The following is a 20,037-nucleotide window of genomic DNA, read 5'->3' on the forward strand; positions in this document are numbered from 1 at the left end:
CAATAGCCCATTGGACTACCACAGGACCAACCTGTAGTGGAGCCCACTCAGCCGAGCAGGCTGATGACATCAATCAGTCCAGCCGTAGCCCATTTTGTAATTTGATGAGAATATGAGCCTGCATGGAGTACGGCCCACAAGTTGCTCTGGGGGAGTTGTTTAATTGAACCTTCAACAAATATTGAGAACAGGTGCATATATATATTTGATAATTTACAATATATAGTCGATTTTAAATAAAAGTAGATTAAGAAATCACTTTACACCAATGTCCATTGTAAACTAACCGGGGAACTAGTGACATGGCCATTTAGAAATTTTAGTAGGCTGCAAGTTCTTGCTTAAAATAGAGATGCACTTGAGGATTAAGAGCTCCATTATATCAGTCTCAAATCTTTTCGATGGTCAATGATCAATTCCCTGCAATTTAAGTGTAATTTGCATTCATTTTATTGATCATATCAAAAAGTTCAATCACAAATATGTAGCAGATAATGAAAAACGCATCTACATTTTAGCAATACCAACTTGTCAGATGAGCAGTACCAACAGGGTAACAGCAACTCGCCGCCTGTCCCTACTGCTGCAGGCGGCTGGCCGTCTCCTACTCTCCTCTACTGCTCACCGCTGGTTGTGCCTACGGCGCGGCTGTGCTCGCCGCTCACGACCGCTTCGCCGACTGGAGAAAGGGGTGATCGGTGGGAAGACGATGGAGAACAACCTGCTGGTGTTCGATCTGGAGAAAGGGGTGCTGATTGGACTTTCAGTTGACCAGCTGCTAGAGCTCTAACCTGAGTCGCCTTTGAGCCAGTAACAGAGTGTTGTACTTGTACTCTAGCAGCATAAGCTTTGTAGGCATCTCTATTGTTGCATGAACATTTTGCAGCAGTATCATTGTGGTCATCAGGCACGATGCACACCAAATTTCAGACCATCTCGCTTCATTTTCTCATTGCCTGTGCTGCACCACTATATCCGGAGTCGGATCCTCACTTGTTAGCTCCAGATAACTGATGCTGATCAAATGCACTATGAATTCAAGATAAAATGCATGAATTCATCAACGCAGTTAACAGATACAACCTAAAAGAAACTTTTTGTAATGCAAGTTCATGCAGGCCAGGATGAAAGCACAGCCGAAATGAAACTGTATCTTATGTTTTACACAGGCAAGAACATTTCGACGACACTTTCAGCTTATGTGGTGGTGGTGCCATGTCGGACCAACGTGGACGTCCGTGGCGCCACTCCCGGTGTCAGGCGGTGCCATGCTGAGTACAGTGACGCCGTGCACAACGTCACGGTCATGCGGCCCCACGTGTTCCTCCCGTTCCCCTCGGTAGTTCGACGAGGCCATGAACAGGTTCTCCTTGCGCTCTGCAAAACATGGCGTCATTATCCAAGTACAGTACCAAATACACTACCTGGCTGAGCTGATTAGTCATGCGTGAACTGAACTCACATGCAAGGGAAACATGACCGACGTGGCGGCGGTTGAGCCTTCGAGCTGTTCTACAACGGTTCTTGAAGTGGCCGGTCAGCTAAGACGCTGGAGAGAGCAACCTGATGGTGTCCCGTCTGATTAATTTCATGAATGGAAGGGCGTACTTGTTAGCTTCAGATGAAATGCTCAGGATCAAATAGATGAATTCATCACCGAAGTTACATTAATTGATACAGCCGGAAAAAAAACTCTTTACCAATTTCATGCAGGCAAGGATATAATTAAAGAGACTACGATCAAGAGAAAAATCTGGGTAAACCGTACCTACCTGATGCTTGACACAGGCAACGACGTTTGGACGAAGATACCGGCTCTCCTTGTATACATAATGCATATGGAATTTGGACAGCTAACCATCATTTCAAACAAAATACAATGAGCTGCTGAAAAGCTAACTATGATTTGAGAGGCCGGGTAGTATATGGCAGATCCTTGACAGGCCTCAAGGTAGCCTGCCAAAAATTGAAAATAAAAAATGACTCGAGACTTTAGAAATTCATATTTAGTCGCGATCGACTAATTTGTCCGCACAACCGTTAGCCAAGTCACAGAAATTAAAGAAAAGCATGCACCGTAAGTTATCTGGCAGAAAAGAAAACAGCATCGATAAGGAGGTTCTCACCATGCTAGATGAGGTGTGAAGCTTCTGTTACTCGAATTTGACTTCTGGAATATGAGCGATCTTGTGCTTGTCCTCTCCTTGGCACTTCTCTGACAGTGCTGGGCAGTTGATGATCCGCAGTTTCTTTAACTCAGTAACACGCTGTATGCTTTCTGGCAGTGAAGATAGCATTGGGCATGAGCGGATTTGAATTTCTCTCAAAGAAGTTAAATCTCCCTACCATTCTGGCAGTGTCTCCAAGTCATCACAGTCCTCAACCAAGAATACCCGGAGGGAGATGAAACATCGGATAACCTCTGGCAATGTTGTAAGACCCGTGAGGGAGCCAAGAGCAAGGTTCTCGATAGAACAGAGATACCGGGCCCTATGCCACGCTTCAGGAGAAGGGGATGTGCCCGCTATGAAAAGGTAATATGGAGAAGTGATAGATGAGAGGTTCCCAAACCCATGTTCCGGCAAAACGTGATCGCTGTTGTTTACCATCCAGGTCATGCTCCTTGGGGGATAAGGCAGGAATTTCAACTTTGGGCAATTAGAAGCAAACAGCAGATGTAAATTAGGGATTAAGAACTCTTCATCTTCATTAGACGTTCTCGTTGTCCACCACCCTTCCAAGTTGTCCATTCCCTCCATAAGAATCATTCTTAGCTTCCAGCAACTTCCGTAGTCCCCATAAAATTCCCTCCCGACACTTTTGAGATTGGGCATTGTATCCAAGAACAATGCTCTTAAATTTGGCAGGCGCCCAAGTGGAGGGAGGTGGCTGCACCCTTTCAGCTTGGTAAGACCGATGGTGGTAAGATGAGGTAGGTAGGAAGGAAGGTCCAGCATCCACCTAGAGAAGTCTATGCTCATGTAACCATCAAGATGAAGGTGTTGGAGATTTCTAGGAGGCACAAGCTTCTCCAGCACCGATTTGTCAACCGATGCATCTGCATGCTCCACCATACTACTTTCACCATGTTCCCATGAAAGCGCCAGCCTCCTAAGATTTGAGTTGTTCAACAGTTTTGCCTGGTCTGCCCCTTCCAGATTCTTGACATTCTGAAGGCCTTTGATCTCCAGCTCAAGGCAGGGTGTCTTCTCGAGCTCTAAAATTTGACTCCATAGATCACCACGTCCATCAAGCTCACATGACCTTTTCAGGTTTAGTTGTTCCCTAAGTTTATCAACTTTAGAATGTATATATAATCCAAATATTGCTCGTTCGACATGTACAAGTGTAGACATGTTAAAAATGCTATCCGGCAAGCCATCAAGGAAAAAGCAGCCTTCCAGATCCAACCTCTGAAGTTGTAAAACACCAATAGAAGCAGGCAGATGTTTAAGTTTTACACAGAACGACAAATTTAGATGCTTTAACATCATGAGCTTGCATAGGGACTCGGGCAACATTTGAACCTTGGAACAGCTTGTCATGTTCAGATACTCAAGCTTAGAAAGTTGATCAATGCAATCTTGGACCTTTTCAAGATTATGGCAATCCGACAGCTCAAGATGTGTTAGATCATGAAGTTGACAACAAGATTCTGGTAGTGAGTGGAGTTTGTAGCAATCGGATAGGTTCAAAAACTGAAGCTTATGCAACTTGCCAAAGGATTCTGGAAGGGTAGGCAGTTCATGGCAGCTTGCCAAGTTTAAGAAGAGCAAAGCACTGAGGTTACCGAAAGAGGTGGGAAGTTCATGAAGGTTGACACATCCTGATAGGTCAAAGTATTGCAGCTTTTGGAGGCAACCAATGTTTGTGGGCAATGCCTTCAGAGAAGTGTTTGAAAGTATCAAGGTTTGCAAGTTTAGGAGACGGTTCAGGGATTTAGGAAAGTTTGGGATAGGAAGGTTGGAAGCATCAAGATACCGCAATAGCTTTAGTTTACAAACAGAACCTGGTAGCTCTGACACATGGCATCCACTCAAATCCAAAACTCTCAGATATAATGCGTGTGAGAATGCTTGCTTAGGAACATGCAGTTTATTGCATTCCCTGAAATGCATGGCCCTAACGTTTGGTGGCAAAGACTTAGAGGATGAAGACTCGTTACTATTCATCAATAGCTGATAGTGACAAATCAATTTGTCCCCCTTAGTAGTGCTGTTTGCCACACCATTTGTGCAAGATAATTCATCACCAGCAACATGCCTTGCGAGATCGTGTACCATATCATGCATACGAAGTCTAAGTGTGGGTTCAAAACTCCTTGAAGCTGGCACCTTGCAAAAGAAAATAGAGCATAGTTCATATCTTTTCAAGACAAACAATTGCAATTTCGTAATTACAAGTACACTTACTGTAGGAGTCAAATTTGTGAGGAAGGACATCCCCAAGAATTCATTAACATATTCCCTACCAATCTTCTGAAGTGGTTGTTCCCCATTAGTATCTTGAATAAACCCCAAAGCAATCCATTGCTGGATCAAACAATCATGATCTATATCATGGTTCTTAGGGAAGATAGAGCAATACATGAAACAAAGTTGAAGTTGTGGAGGCATGTGGTAATAGCTTAGCAGCAAGCCCTTCAGAATTCCTTTGTCATCATCCTTAATATCCAGTATGTCACTATTTTTAATTTCTAACCATTCTTCTCTGGTGCACTGCTTCTGCATCACATAACCAAGAGCCTTAGCAACCAGAGGTACTCCACTGCATCGCTGTGCAATATCCTTTCCAATGTCTACAAGGTCAGTAAGTTGACCATTTCCGAGATTACGAGGCTTCATAATAGACCAGCATTCATCAATTGACATACCCTCCAGTTTAATTGGGTCAACAATCTGAAAATATGAAGAATGTATGGTAGTGGTAGATACTAAACTAACAACCTTTTCACTACGGGTAGTGACTATTATATTGCTACCTTTCATTCCAGATTGCAACATGTTCATCAGATCCTCCAACTTAGACCTCTCTTCCTCCCATAAATCATCTAAGACTATAAGATAAATCTTGCCATGGAGTATGCGGTCAAGTTGAGATTTTAGGTACTGCAGATCAACATCATTAGCAGGGGTGCTACCCTCGACCTGAGATATAATAGCAGACACAATCTTATTTAGCTGAAAGTCCATCGAGACATGAACCCATGCTTTCACATCAAACATATTTGTTTCCTTGTCAGTGTAAACAGCCTTTGCTAATGTTGTCTTACCCATTCCACCAAGGCCAACAACAGGAATGATAAAGCTTTCTTTCTCTCCATTTTTCTGCAACACCTTAGTCAGTATGTCTTTCTTCTCTCTTTCCCTTCCTATCACCTCAATTTCATCTCTGTCACCAATAAAGGTTTCTCTCCACTTCTTCTTACTATCTTGGCTTGTTGGGGTAGGCAATGTCAGAAAACGGAATTTCGTCTGTTCCTCAATAATCTTATCTAGCATCACCCGGATATTTCTCATCTTATCTGATATGGTGATGCGCACAACGAGTGGATTGATTGATGAGAAGAAAAATTTAGCCTGCAGTATTTTTGTAAGATGGAATCAGTGAAACAACCACAACATATCTCCTCAGAAGGCACGTGTGACTAAAAATCTACCAAAAAGTTAGTATAGTTTTATGAAGTAGATATAACACCTAACTAGAAAATTATTTTCTATTTCTGGACCGTAGCATGCAAGAATTCCTATGGATTCCCAAATTGTGGTCACCAACACTGACAAAAAAGTTGTGGTAGTGTCACAGTCACACCGCACGACATTATACTAATTAATCCTACAAGTGGATCAATGTTCCTATTCTATTTCTTTATCGATGAATTGAGAATTGCGAATTTCGTTAGTCAATTGTGCTAGAAAAGATTGTCAATTCTATGACCATTTAAATTAGGTACAGGAATTAGGATCTTTTTGGAATGTGTGAATACAGTTCAATGGACAATTTAAAGCTCTAACCCATTTTACTTTGTGCTTGATTCGGTAACCTTTTGAGGACCAAAACTAAGCTGGAGCCCCTAGAAATAATAACAAAAAGAGTGAATCAGACTGAAATTAGAATGCAGAAATGTGTAAAGTTTCCTTGAAATTTCATGTAATTTATTCACACTAGTACTATAAGTATATGCTGATAAAAATATTATTAAATAGACCATACAATATCCAGTACAGTAATCAACTGTGACCTTGCATTGGAGGGATCAGGCTAATTACACAATGGGCCCAATAACTTTGTATTCTGGAGATAGATTGCTCTTTGGCGACCGACTTTAGTAGAGAGCATAGCAAAGTAGCGAAGAGTTGGCAAGCTAGGAGGAACTACTGCTATGTGTTTGAGGCAACAACACCACGTGTGTTGTCTAACAACTGAACCATGACTGTAACCCAAGTAATATGAAGCTCTCTTGTCCCTTAGAAACATGGGAAAGGAATCTGTATTTAGCATGCTGCAATAATTTTAAATTTTTAATTATCAAAGCATGTGAATTCCCCCTTCAAATAGAATTTTTTTTAGAAAAAGAATATTTGTTTGGTTTCCCTGCGTAATTTTCCCAAGCCTTTCGAATAAGCAAGGAAATCCTCGTAAGCTATGAATGGGCAAGGGAATAAAACCATAGTTTAAAATAGTCAGCTATAGCCTCCGCTTTCTCCGGCTATAGCGGATCGAGGTGGGTGCAGCTATTGCTCACGTGTGCAATTCATTGGCTATAGCTCCATCCAACAACCAAGTTTCTTATAAAAAGAATAATTGTTTGGTCTCCCTGCACAACCTTTCCCAGCCTTTCAAGTGAGCAAGGAAATCCTTTTAAGCTATTGAATTGGCAAGGGAATAAAATATGAAATATGTGTCTACTTAAAAGGGAGCAAATGCTAAACAGAAGAGAGGACGTGTGCTTGTGGGACACAGTGGAAGAAGATATGTATGGTGGTTACAGGGCCCGGATCTACTATGTCAAACTTTTGCGCTCTCATTAAATCCGTGCATCTCCCTGTAGGTTCAACTAGTCAATCAACTGACTAGCAGGTGTTTCCATGAACCAGTGTCATACGATGATTGCAATTAGATAATAAATTCAGATAACTATTTTCTCCAAGGAACATAATTTAGATAATAATTATCGGGTGGCCAAAAAATTGTACAGATCTAGCTCTGTGAGAGGCCTTGCAACTTTCCATCAAAACTACGTGTGCATATGATTGTTGGGTGTTCTGAGGGCTGTGTATACGTATATGATTTAGCATATCGTAGTCTATTACTTCTTCACAAACATATGTATATGGAACATTTTGAGAAATATGTAAATGGAATAATTTGGACAAATATCAAATGTTTTGTGGTGTCTGTTTACTGTGCACACCCACAGATCCACGAGAATGCATGTAGACGCTAACTGAATAAAGAGTAACTGCTCTCCATTATCCTAATAGCTAGAATTAGTAGCATGAGAAGACCCAGTGTCATAGTACGTACCGTGCATGTACTATTTCTCCATATCATTGCGTTGGCGCCCAACTCATCCAGTGTGTCCTCCATGTCATAGGCAACAGATTTGTACTTCTTGAGCCAGAGTCTCGCCAATGCATCCTCGGACTCCTGGGAGCGCTTCTCAGCATTGTTAAGTGCAACCTGCAGGTTAAACATTTTGTCCTTCATCTCCTTGGCATCATTCTCAAAGTTCCATAGCAGCTTGATCCTCTCCCAGGCTTTGTCACCGAGCATGCTGCCAACATGCTGAATCACGGCACTTGCGATCATGTCAGGTCCCCCACTCATGGCTGCAGACTTGTGTTTTGCTTTTGTGTACTTGAAAGCTCCTATATGAAGAACATACAACATGTTATGCAGATATATGCTGCTGCCTGTCTTCTAGTCAAGCTTTTTGCATCCACAGATACCTGAAGTGCAGTGCAGGTTCAGAACTTGGAATCCCCACCGAAAGCAAACTGCATAAATCCCTAGACTACACCGCAAGTCATGGCCTTTGGTGAAAGCAAAGTAGGCGTGGTGCCTATCCTGGAAAACAGAACGTATGGACAAAGTTAAAGATATGAACTTGAAATATTTAACTCAAAGATGACAGATTATGATTTCTTTGCTAATGAATTCGGGAGGAGGGAGAGATGGGGAGAATGACGGAGCAAACACTGCACGAGACATAAATCATATGAGATGGATGGATTTTTCGGCTTCTCGCCATGAGCTTGCTACAAGAACATATAAGACTGATATTCACAAGGGAGAACACTCTTGTACTGAATGAATACTGAAGAGTGCCATGCCTTGCTTCTAAAGATGAAGATGATTTGTTAACAGTACACGGTTCACTTGTTCAAAGATCAATTTCGGCAACAGACGCGAGCGCCGCCTCCGAAGGGTTCCTGCCCCTGCCCGAGCCGCCGGACGACAAACGGCGTCCGCCTCCAGCGAAGCGGCCAAGGCCCTCCATCCGCCTCAGCAACCGCCTCTCCACCGGCGGCATCGCGCCACCGAGCCCCGCCCCCTCGACATTCCCCATCCGCCTGCAGACTGATGAAGGGGGAGTACGCCACCAACCCGAGGTCCTACTCGGGCCCCAAGGAAGGAACGCGAGGTCGAGCTCGTCAGAAGCATCCACCGCTGCGGTCGATGGCGTCACTCCCACGCTCGCCGTCGCTCGGTTCGACCCCGCAGCGTCTGACGCCACCGGCGGCGAGCAGCAGCTGGGGCGGGTTTGGGTTTGGGCTTGGCATCCGACTTGGGTTCATGGGCTCATGGCCTGTCTAACATTATTCTCCAACCCGAAGTCTGATTACACGGCCACACTGCTCAATTTGTCACCAACAACACAAGAGGACAATGGGATGGAAGTTCTTCATGTTAGATTGATCTCTCTCCTAATGGGCCCAACGGACCAATTGGACCTTGATCCGCGCCCGGATCGGGGGCGCTCACCCTAACATTGGGTGGTGGGCCCCTATCACGCTGCGCTATATAAAGGAGGTGGGGGCCACGGCTCGGGGCACGAGGTTCGCCGCCGCCGCCAGCCACCCCACCCACATCCCTAATCCGATCTATAGGGGAGGCGCAGAAGTGACGGGAAGACCGCCACCGCCGCGCCCACGACTCTGCACCGGAAGTTCCAGCTCCTCAGCTGGCGAGGGTCTCTCTCTCTCTCTTAGCACTAGAACACCACAAGAACTGCACTGTTGAAACCGAAATAAACCGAAGATCTACTGCTAGTCGATCCAATAGAACTAATAATGGTATCAGTTAGCCTAAACTAGATCGTAGATCTACTCGGGGAAAGTTTTAGACACCGAAAAGAGATCCGTCTCGGATCTGAGCATCGGGTTTCGTTATGAACCCTAACCCCAATCGGGTGAACCACAAGAACAGAGAGGAGATCCTTTTAGGACCTAAACCCTAAACGGGTAACAGAAAAGCGTAACAAAAAAAGAACACCAGCCCCTTAACCCTAACCCGGTTCGGATCAGTGAAGAACAGAAGGAAAAGAAAAGAGAGTAACGAACCCAAGTTCGGATAAAGAATCGGCAAAACAAAAGAAAAGAAGGCGGCGACCGCGCCACTTCCGCCGCGGATCCTCACCGGCGAACGGGCCGGGCGATGCGCAGGTGCTCGGTTGGGTGCGGCGCAGAGGAGGAGAAAAAGAAATTAGGGTTGCGGAGGAGCAGGCCATCCGGTCGTTTTGATCTTCCGAAAAGGATGCGCGGCCGTCGGATCAGGACGGACGCGATTGTCCGGGCTGAAAACGGCCCAGGCGGGAAGGCCAATTGCTGGCCCAGGCGGGAAGGCCAATTGCTGGCCCAGGCCCAGGTTGTGGCCTGGAACGTGGGAGCACTATCAGCGAACAAAAGGCAGGGCCGCATTGTCATTTGGGCCTGCACTGTTCAGGCGAAAGAAAAGTCTGGGCTGCATTTTTTTGCGCCTTGCATGCTGCGCTCCGGGCCAAACGCACCTCAGCCAGGTCGCTGGGCCATCTTGTGCGTCCGGACGCGGGCCGGTTCTCACCGCTGAGCCGAAAGTCATCAGCGAGCGGGCCGAGTGAGAAGACGGGCTCTGGGCCGTCTTTTTGCTGCCGGGCCGAAAAGAAAAATAGCGCACAGTAACGTTTTGTTTTTTCTTTTTCTATTTACAGAAGCATTTAATTGATGTTTTTTTAGTTTTGATCTCTATTCAAATTTGAACCAACGGGATAATTTGACATAGAGATTAATAAAGTTTTACAGTGTTTTTTCTTCTGAAAATAGAATTAATTGAATGTTTCCGCTGCAAAAGTTTAAATTATTGCTCTGTTTAAATTTAATTTGAACCAACGAGATAATTAAATTTACGAGCACGATAAAGTTAATATTTTCTTAAAAAGTTGATTATGATGATGTTATTTTATGACCAACGTTGTTAATAACTTATCATAATTTAAAAGGTTATATGCATTATTTTCTATTTTTGCCCAACGGTGATGTAGATATAATTGCATAAACAGTTGTATGTTTTAATTTTAACCAACGTTGGATTAACGCATGCAATTGTTGTCATGGATCTCACCTTACTGTGGTTTTCAGGAGGGTACTACTTGATGGGGTGCATTAAGGACATTCCAACCCTTAGAGGTGATAACTACAGTGAATGGAGGAAAAAGATCGACATGGCTTTCGTCTGTGGTGAGGTTGACTGGGTAGTCACCACTCCGCAGCCCAAAAAGCCAACAGTGCCAGTACGAGAGGATACTGATGATGACGCTGCATGGGAGAAAAGGAAGAGGGAATATGTTCTGTTGGAGCTGTCATATTCCATCGAGAATAAAAAGTGGACCACTGCAAATAAAAAGTGCATGGCTGTGATAAAGAACACGATTGAGCCTGCCATTTTGGGCTCGATCGAAGAGTGTGACTCCGTTGGTGAGTACCTTGAAAAGATAAAGACATATGCCACTCAGTTGATAAAGCAGCTAGTAACAAAGAAGTACACTAGAGGTGGCATTAGAGACCACATTCTTAGGATGAGCAACTTAGCATCGAAGTTAAAGCCACTGAACAAGGATTTGGAGCTTAAGCCTGCACTCCTTGTCCATCTGGTTTTTGCTTCTCTGCCAAAGGAGTTTGACCACTTTGTAGTCACTATAACATGCAGCCTGAACAGTGGGACATGGAAAAGACTGTAGCCATGTGCGTGCAAGAGGAGGAGAAGATTAGATCCTCACATGGTGGTTCTCTGAACTATGTGAAGGAGAACAAGAAAAAGAATTTCCATGCTAACTCCTCCTTTAAGCCACGTGGAGAGGCCCCTACGCAGCAACAGCATCAGCAAAAGCATCTCACTGTGAACAAAGATCATTGCCTCCACTGCAAGAAGACGGGGCATTACAAGAAAGAATGCCCCGATTGGTTAAAGATGATAATGGCAAAGAATGGTGAGAATATTATCTCATTTGTAAATGAATCCTTGTATTTACAGTATTCGAAATCTACCTGGTAGATTGACTCTGGTGCAACTGTTCATGTTGCAAATTCTTTACAGGGATTCCGTTCGATGAGGACTACGCAAAGAAGCGAAAGATGCGTTGAAGTCGCAAATGGAGTCCAAGTAGAAGTTGAAGCTATTGGCGACGTCTCTCTAGAGCTAGTTGATGGTTTTACGCTTCTGCTTGGAGATATACTTTATGTTCCTTCATTACACAGAAACTTAATTAGCATTTCTCATTTGGATAAAGATGATCATGAATGTAATTTTGGAAATGACAAGTGTGCCATTTGGTTTAATAATGCATGTGTTGGTGTTGCCATCCTTCACAACGAGCTTTATTTACTATCGCTGCGCAAAAAAGTAAATTATGTGTGTGACGTGAATGTAAAGGTATCCTCGTCGGAGAAAGACACAAAGAAAAGAAAGAGAACTCACGATGTGTCATCGAAATTATGGCACTGTCGTTTAGGCCATATTTCGAGGGGGAGAATAGAAAGACTTGTTAAGAATGAAATTCTTCCTCAATTAGAGTTCTCAGACTTAGAACAATGCGTAGATTGCATTAAAGGAAAGTACGTTAAGCAAATCAAAAAAAGGTGCTAAACGTAGCACAGGAACTTTAGAGATAATCCACACTGATATTTGTGGACCATTTCCTGTGAAAAGCGTGGATGGTTATGATTCGTTCATAACATTCACAGACGATTACTCCCATCATGGCTATATTTATCCAATAAAAGAAAGATTGGAAGCGCTGGATAAATTTAATTTGAACCAACGAGATTATTAAATTTACAAGCACGATGAAGTTAATATTTTCTTAAAAAGTTTAAAATATTTAAAGCTGAAGCTGAAAATTAGCACGATAAAAGAATTAAAATAGTAAGATCCGACCATGGGGGGAGTACTATGGTCGGCATACCCCATATGGACAAGTTCCTGATCCTTTTGCAAGGTTTCTACAGAAAAATGGCATAGTAGCCCAGTATTCAATGCCGGACGAGCCTCAGCAAAATGGAGTAGCTGAAAGGCGTAACCGTACACTGATGGATATGGTGCGCAGCATGATGAGTTATTCCACCTTGCCATTGGAACTGTGGATGGAGGTGTTAAAAACCGCCATTCACATTCTTAATAGAGTGCCAAGTAAGTCAGTTCCCAAAACACCGTACGGACTATGGACATGAAGAGTTCCTTCACTGAACCACATGCGTGTGTGGGGGAGCCCAGTTGAGGCCAAAGTGTTTTACCCAAATATTGGGAAGCTAGATCCCAAAACAGTAAGTTGCCACTTCATTGGCTATCCTAAAAAATCGAAAGGTTATCGTTTCTACTGTCCAGACAGATATACAAAATTTGTAGAAACGAGACACGCTGTTTTCTTAGAGGATGAATTGGTAAGGGGGAGCATGGTGGCTCGAGAGATTGATCTTGAGGAGAAGCGGGTGTGTGCACCTACTCCAATGATTCAGGAGCCATTCTTCTCACTACCTATTGTTCCTACACCGACAGTTTCTGATGTCGCGGTGCAAGCACTTGCAATAGTTTCTGAAGTTGTAGTGCAAGCACCAGCTATGATTCCACCCTGGAAACGATGAGTAAGAATTTGGAACCTGTCCTTCAGGAGCCAACTGAACCCATTGCTACACATGCGGAAGAGTTACAGCAGCCACCTCTGTATGATGTGCCACAAGCTGAGGCACAAGATGTGCCCGAAAATGAGGGACCTAGAAGGTCCCAAAGATTTAAAAGGTCAGCTATTCCTGACATTTATAAAGTTTATAACACAGAAGAAGTTCATATGGAAGGTGATCCCATTTCATATGAAGAAGCCATGAGAAGCGCCCACTCATCCAAGTGGCTAGAAGTCATGGAAGGTGAGATGAAATCGATGAGTTCCAACGATGTTTGGGAACTTGAAAAGGTTCCTAGAGGAGCCAAAACAATAGGTTGTAAATGGGTCTACAAGACTAAACGCGACTCCAAAAGGAACGTAGAAAGGTTTAAGGCGCGACTCGTGGCAAAAGGTTTTACACAAAGAGAAGGGATAAACTACAATGAGACCTTTTCTCCTGTCTCATGTAAAGATTCCTTCAGAATCATAATGGCATTAGTGGCACATTTCGATTTAGAGTTACATCAGATGGATGTAAAGACGGCATTTCTAAATGGTAATTTAGAGGAAAATGTCTACATGAAACAACCCAACGGTTTTATCGTGGAAGGCAAAGAGAATATGGGATGTCGTCTAAAGAAATCCATTTATGGATTAAAGCAAGCCTCTAGACAGTGGTATCTAAAGTTTAATGATACAATTAAGAAATTTGGGTTTAAAGAAAACATAGAGCACAATTGCGTCTATGCAAAGTTCAAAAATGGAAAATACATTTTCCTAATCCTGTATGTGGATGATATCTTGCTTGCAAGCAGTGATATCAGTCTACTGCTGGGAACAAAGAAGTTTTTGTCCTCAAACTTTAATATGAAGGATCTCGGTGAAGCATCATATGTTTTAGGCATAGAAATTCACCGAGATAGAAAGAATGGGGTTTTGGGATTATTGCAAAAGGTATATTTAGAAAAGATCCTAAAGAAGTACAATATGCATGCGAGAAAAGCCACACCTGCTCCTATAGTCAAGGGCGATAGTTTTGGGAATTTCCAATGTCCCAAGAACCAATACGAGCTCAAACATATGAAAGCGGTACCATATACTTCAGCTGTAGGAAGCTTATAGTATGCACTCGCCCTGACTTAGATATCAAGATAATCCAGGTTTAGAGGACTGGAAGATGGTAAACAAAGCATTGCGTTACGCGCAAGGCACAAAAGACCTCATGCTAACATACAGAAGATCTGATTCCCAAGAGATAAAAGGGTATTCAGATGCGGACTTTGCGGGAGACAGAGATGATAGAAAATCCACGTCTGGTTACGTGTTCACTCTCGCGGGGGGAGCTATCTCGTGGAGAAGCTCCAAATCGAAAGTAACTGCATCATCTACGATGTATGCAGAATTTATAGCATGTCATGAGGCCACGGGGCAGGCGATATGGTTATAGAAATTTGTACCCGGATTGAAAGTGGTTGATTGCATTCATAGAACACTAAAGATGTATTGCGACAATGAGTCAACAGTATTCTATGGTCGCAACAATAAATCAAGCATTGCTTCCAAATCGATTGATATAAAGTTTTATGTTGTGAAAGACAAAATTCAGGATCACACTATAAGTCTCGAGCATATAAGGACAAAGAATATGCTTGCGGATCCGCTAACGAAAGGCTTACCACCCAATATGTTCAAGAAACACTTAGCCGGCATGGGTTTAAGGGAAAGCCTATGATCCTGAATATTATAAAGGGCCCAAAGGAAACATAATTGTTTCAAAATAGAAAGGTGAGTTGTGGCTGTTGATTCTATCGGCGATTGAGCTATGACGACGAGGCATGCTCTACACACTAATCTACGATGAAATGAATAAAAGCAAAAGTTTAAAGTTAAAAGTATATGATGAGATCAAGGGGGAGAATGTTAGTGTCGGTGTTTTAGACCAGCAACCCGCCTATGGGGTACCCTAGGTGGTTTTTTGTGCGGTAAGGGTCGTCGAGAATGAAGGAATCAATGGTGACGCAAGGAACACGATTTAGACAGGTTCGGGCCGCTAGATCGCGTAATACCCTACGTCCTGTGTGTTGGTTTGTATTGATCTTGGATGAACCAGAGTTGTTTTGTTTGAGGGGGGTCCCTGCCCGCCCTTATATGCACGGGAGGGCAGGGTTACAAGTCTGAGTCCTAGTCGAGTACTACTACAGAGTTTTACTCGGTATGGCCCGAGTAGTTTTCCATACACATACTTGGCTAGTCCGAGTGGGATACGCCTATCCCTTGTCGTGACCATATCCGAGTACGTCCCTTAGTGGGCCGTCCAGGGTCTACCCGTGGACCTGGGATGCATGCCCGACAAGCCCCCGAGTACTTTGTAGTCGTACGTCATAGTCTCGAGTACTGTGGGCACTATCCGAGTAGTTTGTCATAGAGGTTGCAGTGTCCGAAGTGCTCGAGTACTGTCGCGTGGCTGGAAGGTACTCTTCTTGTTTCTTTGAGTTTGCTTATGTTCCGAGCGTTTTTTATATAATAGTGCAATGTCAATCGCACTCCATATGGAGTAGCCCCTGAGCCTTAGGTTGAGTCGAAGACTCAGGCTTAGGGTCAATCCTGCTTTTTGACTGTTTTACCCTTGGAAATCTGAAAAAGAAAATTCTGACCATCGGGTACGGTACCCGCAGCCCCCGAGCACTTAGGCGATTTTTGTCGTTGAAGTGGTCAACAACCCGTTGAAAAGAGTAGTCGTTGGGTGTTTAAGGCAATTAATCTGCTTAAAATCCATCCGTTGCATAACTGACGCGTAGAATCCGGAGGTGGCGGAGATATAACTGGAGGGCCCCCTTTTGGTTAGGTTTACGCCCAACTGTAGCAGATATGTTTCTCTTCTTCCCCAACTTTTCCGTTCCTGTTTTCCTCTTCTATCGCGATTGCCAAGTGCCACCGCCGCCATTGCTGCTCATTGAGAGAAATCCGAGGGTGAGTGCATTTTGCTGAGGTTGAAATCGGCAGATGCGCACCAAGAAGATGGGCAAGAAACCCGAGAAGATCCAAGGCAAGGCTCCGGCGGTGGGCAAGGTGAGGGTCAAGAACGGGAAGGAGTGCTGCCAGTGCCCAAGGTGGGGCCGATGAACCAGACTGCGCCGCCACCGCCTGGAGCAACGTGGCAGCATTCGGTGATGAAGGAGGAGGTCGTGCAGGCGCTAGTCGACGCCAAGCTTCTGCAGACAAAGGAGGTACTCGAATGGCGCCCTACTTTTGCAAATGCGTGGCAATTTGAGGAACACCCCAGCGAGATGGTGATGCTTGCACACTTTGTGGAGAGGGGATTGGCGGTGCCCACCTCCGACTTCTTCAGAGGTATCCTCGAGTACTATAAGTTTCAACTTATTCACTTGAACCCCAATGGTGTACTGCATATGTCAATTTTTGTACACCTTTGCAAAGTTTACTTGGGAGTTCCTCCGAGCCTTGAGCTGTTTAGGAAGTTGTTTCATTGTAAAACTCGGCCTAGTGCACTTAGGACGAAGGTCTTTGGAGGCGCCGGGTTCCAACTCAGGAACTCGGGCGCGTATATTGAGTACAATTTGACTGACTCCCATGGGGAGTGGAAGAAAATGTGGTTCTATATTGGGAACCATGATCCTCGCTTGTCGGTGGTTACTGATCACGCACCGAAGCATGCAGAGAACTGGGTGAGCGAACCTGAAGATACCCCAGAGCTTGACCATTTGCTGCAGCAAATTACCGAGTTGAAAGCACTTGGTCTCACCGGGATTAACGTGGCGGCTAGTTTTCTGAAGAGAAGAGTTCAGCCGCTTCAGAAACGGACTCACTCAGGGAGTGACTACACAGGTTTTAAGGATCCATCGCGTATGTCCGATGAGGATATATCTGACGATAATATGGAGGCGCTGCTGGCCAAGTTCTTCAGGAACTACCAGGGAGTACCAGTAATCCCTGCAGCTCTTCGGCAGTATGATGCGTGGTATGAGCCAGAAGTGGTATGTCCTTGCACTTGACTTGTACTTTTTGACCTTTGTGATATTTGTTTTAAATATCGACTTGTTTTTTGTAGTCCCGAGTTCTTGCCGACTACTTGGCGCAGTCGGGAGAAGAAGAAACTGTTGTTGAGGAGTCAGAGGATGAGCCCTCTCCTCCTGTGAAGAAACACAGAGTAGTCCGCAAGATATCTACGGCTAAGTCTGCTTCAACTCCTGAGAAGTCTCATGGTGCCAAGGTATATAGCCGTGTACTCACTTGTAGCTGATAGACTTGAACTTGCAATCTTGTGATTACTTTGTCATGTTCAAAAGGCTATCGATGCGGCACTTGGTGATGATGAGGCTGCTTCTGGAGAAGTAGTCGTGACCGACCCGAGCGTCGGTATTGCGTCTGTTGAGAAGGTGCCAGAGGAGGTGCCGCCAACGGATGCTGAAGTAGCCCCCGAGCTGACCGCACAGGCTCCGTCGGCTGCCGCGCTGTCGGTTACTGACCACGCAGTCTTGGGGTTGCCCGCCGGAGTAGCGGGTGTTGCGAAAAAAGTGTCGCCAGTAGTTGTTACTGGCTCTTTGTTGTCCAGTGTAATTGCCAGTGGTAAGCTTTCTTTCGCGACTAGCTGTGTTAGTCTGAATTGTTTTGTGGTCTTGACTCTGTGTTTCTCAGTCCTTGGCGAGAAGACAGTGCCAGCAGCTGTTCCTGCAGCGCCGAGTACTCGACCAACTGTTGCTGAGAAGAAACGTGTGCGATTGCCGCCACGCTCAACTCGGTGAGTTTGTTTGTCCTTGGTGTGTATCGTCAAGTCGTCTTGAAGTCATATAATGACTGTGCTTTGATGTAGGGATGTGGAGGAAACTATCCCTGTGGAGACAGGAATAGAGTCGTATCCCCCGACTACTTTATCGGCTCCCTTGGAGGATTTGATTGTCGAGGAAGTATTCGAAGTTAACGCTGGTCGTCTTGGAGCTACTATGTCCATGCTTCAAGAGGTCATCCGCTCGGTGGAGGTCCCCTCCACTGCTTCGGGTTCTGGGAATGCATCTTTGTCGACATCTACTAGCGGAGCTCTGGCTGTAGTGGGTGTGGAAAAATCCAAAGAATCAACTGCTCCAGGTATGTATTCGTAGTCTTGGTTTTGTAGTCGTGGCATTCAGGTGACTGATGATAACTTTTTAGGTACTGCTTTGGGTGCATCTCCTCATCTTGCGAAGAGTACGTAAAGTCCAGTACTCAGGCTTTCGTCGGAGTATGATTTCCAGAGAGCTGTCGATGTGTTTCGAAGCTTCCGGGTGTGTTGTCTTTGCTTTGTCGAACATATTGAGTAATTTTAAGATCTTTGACTGATCGCATTGTTGTGCACATTCGGGCCCTGCAGGAACGAAGCCATCAATTGGAGCAGGAGTGTGCCCGACTTACAGAATCCTTGAGGGTTCATGAAGCTGTGGAGCGGTCAGATCACGAAATCTTGCAGCAGAAACTGGAGAGCCGCTACAAGTCTTTGAATAAAAAGTATCAAGGTGAGTACTTTGCATCTTTCGAGTATGTCCGACTGTAGTCGGTTGTTGTTTGAACTTGGCCGTGTTCGCAGAGCTCAAGAGGCAAGAGGCTACTACGAGTAGCCAACTCCTTAACTGGAGAAACGCGCACGACCGAGTGGCGGATGAAGTTGAACGTCTTCGGGTCGCGCTGACAGAAGCACAGGCTGCTTGCAAGCATCAGCGAGACAGGAAGACTCAGAATGGGGTGATACTTGCTATGGCCATGGTGGCATGTAGAGATCATGTCCAGACCATAGGAAGACTTCGGGGCGAACTCCAAGAGTTGTCTGTGGCAGCTCAAGATCTGGTGAACGCCATTGCCCCCGTGGAAGAGGACGTCGGACCTCAATCACTAGTCGAGCAATTGAAGGCTGCCCCGAGTAAGGTGGCAGGTCTCTACAAGGCTGTTTGCAAACAAGTCCTTGCTGTGGTAAAGTCATACTATCCAAGGGCAGATTTGTCGGCGGCTGGTGACGGCGTGGCGCGCAACTGCACAGAAGAAGCTTATGCGCAGTACCTCGAGGAGGTGGAGCCAATCTGAATTTGTCTCTCCAGAGGAGCCTTGAACTTTTATATACTCTTGTAGTTTTTTCGAGTACCCTGAACGATACTTTGAGAAATGAATGCTTGTTCTCTTTTTGTTGCTTGAAGTAGCTGTCTTGACGTGTGCGAAGAGTAGTTCACTCCGCCTCGCCCATCCCAAGGTCTCGGGGTCGGATCTGCCCGACCCTTTGGGGATGGAACTCCGCCTCGCCCGACCCTTGGTCCCAGGGTCGGATGCATCGAACCCTTAGAGGATGGAACTCCGCCTCGCCCGACCCTTGGTCCTAGGGTCGGATGCGCCCGACCCCTTGTCGTAAGGCTTCGTATCGCCCGACCCTTGAGTAGAGGGTCGGCCTTTTCCAAGCCCCCTGAGTGTCGAGTAGTTCTGAGTGTCGAGTAGTCGTGATGCTGTCGAGTACTCTGCTCTTTGGGGATGCACGGGTGTACTGTACTCTTTTGTCCATTGTAGCGTGAATGCTTTCACGTGGGCAGAGTTAGAGGTCGTCAGACTCATTGATCACGGGCGCATAGTAACTCCTGGGTGGGTGGTAGTTGCAGTGCTTGGCTATAAATAGATCCCCCTGGAGGTCGACCTGAATCAAGTTTTTGAGTAGCAATGGATTGCCTTCGGTTGTTGTTGTTTGAGTGTAGAGAGCCTTCAGAGAGTACACCGGTGCTAGAAGATTCCTCGTATATTGAGGCCACCTTTCCTCCACAGACTCTAGCGCTCGTAGGGATAGCCGCGATGCTAGAAGAATCCTCGTAGGAGGTTTCATCGTGCGCCTCATCTTGCAGCTCGTGATCCAATGGAGTACGCGCTGGAACTCGCAA

The 20,037-nt window shown here is 45.1% G+C and overlaps 1 protein-coding gene and 1 pseudogene across 1 annotated transcript; one reads left to right on the forward strand and one right to left on the reverse strand.

Annotated features, from left to right (window-relative positions):
• Nucleotides 1-1,036: 1,036 nt before the first annotated feature.
• On the reverse strand, nucleotides 1,037-9,725 carry LOC117858080 (uncharacterized). The gene is made up of 7 exons (XM_034741065.2): nucleotides 9,567-9,725; nucleotides 7,528-8,070; nucleotides 4,413-5,579; nucleotides 2,127-4,334; nucleotides 1,773-1,956; nucleotides 1,463-1,578; nucleotides 1,037-1,377 (listed from the first exon to the last, which is right to left on the reverse strand). Exons 2-4 carry the CDS (start codon nucleotides 7,891-7,893, stop codon nucleotides 2,343-2,345), a joined length of 3,525 nt encoding a protein of 1,174 aa, XP_034596956.1. The 5' UTR covers nucleotides 7,894-8,070; nucleotides 9,567-9,725; the 3' UTR covers nucleotides 1,037-1,377; nucleotides 1,463-1,578; nucleotides 1,773-1,956; nucleotides 2,127-2,342.
• An 845-nt stretch (nucleotides 9,726-10,570) lies between these two features.
• Nucleotides 10,571-11,537, forward strand: LOC140222927 (uncharacterized; annotated as a pseudogene).
• Nucleotides 11,538-20,037: the final 8,500 nt, after the last annotated feature.

Source organism: Setaria viridis, chromosome 5, assembly GCF_005286985.2.
Source record: "Setaria viridis chromosome 5, Setaria_viridis_v4.0, whole genome shotgun sequence".
Taxonomy (NCBI): domain Eukaryota; kingdom Viridiplantae; phylum Streptophyta; class Magnoliopsida; order Poales; family Poaceae; genus Setaria; species Setaria viridis.

Bases quoted from the DNA above. Each gene is read 5' to 3' on its own strand.
- LOC117858080 (XM_034741065.2), bottom strand. From the start codon at position 7,893: ATGTTGTATGTTCTTCATATAGGAGCTTTCAAGTACACAAAAGCAAAA. The intron at 5,580-7,527 runs GTACGTACTATG...AAAATACTGCAG, and splicing joins GGAGAAATAGTACATGCACG to GCTAAATTTTTCTTCTCATC. The intron at 4,335-4,412 runs GTAAGTGTACTT...TTCTTTTGCAAG, and splicing joins TCACAAATTTGACTCCTACA to GTGCCAGCTTCAAGGAGTTT.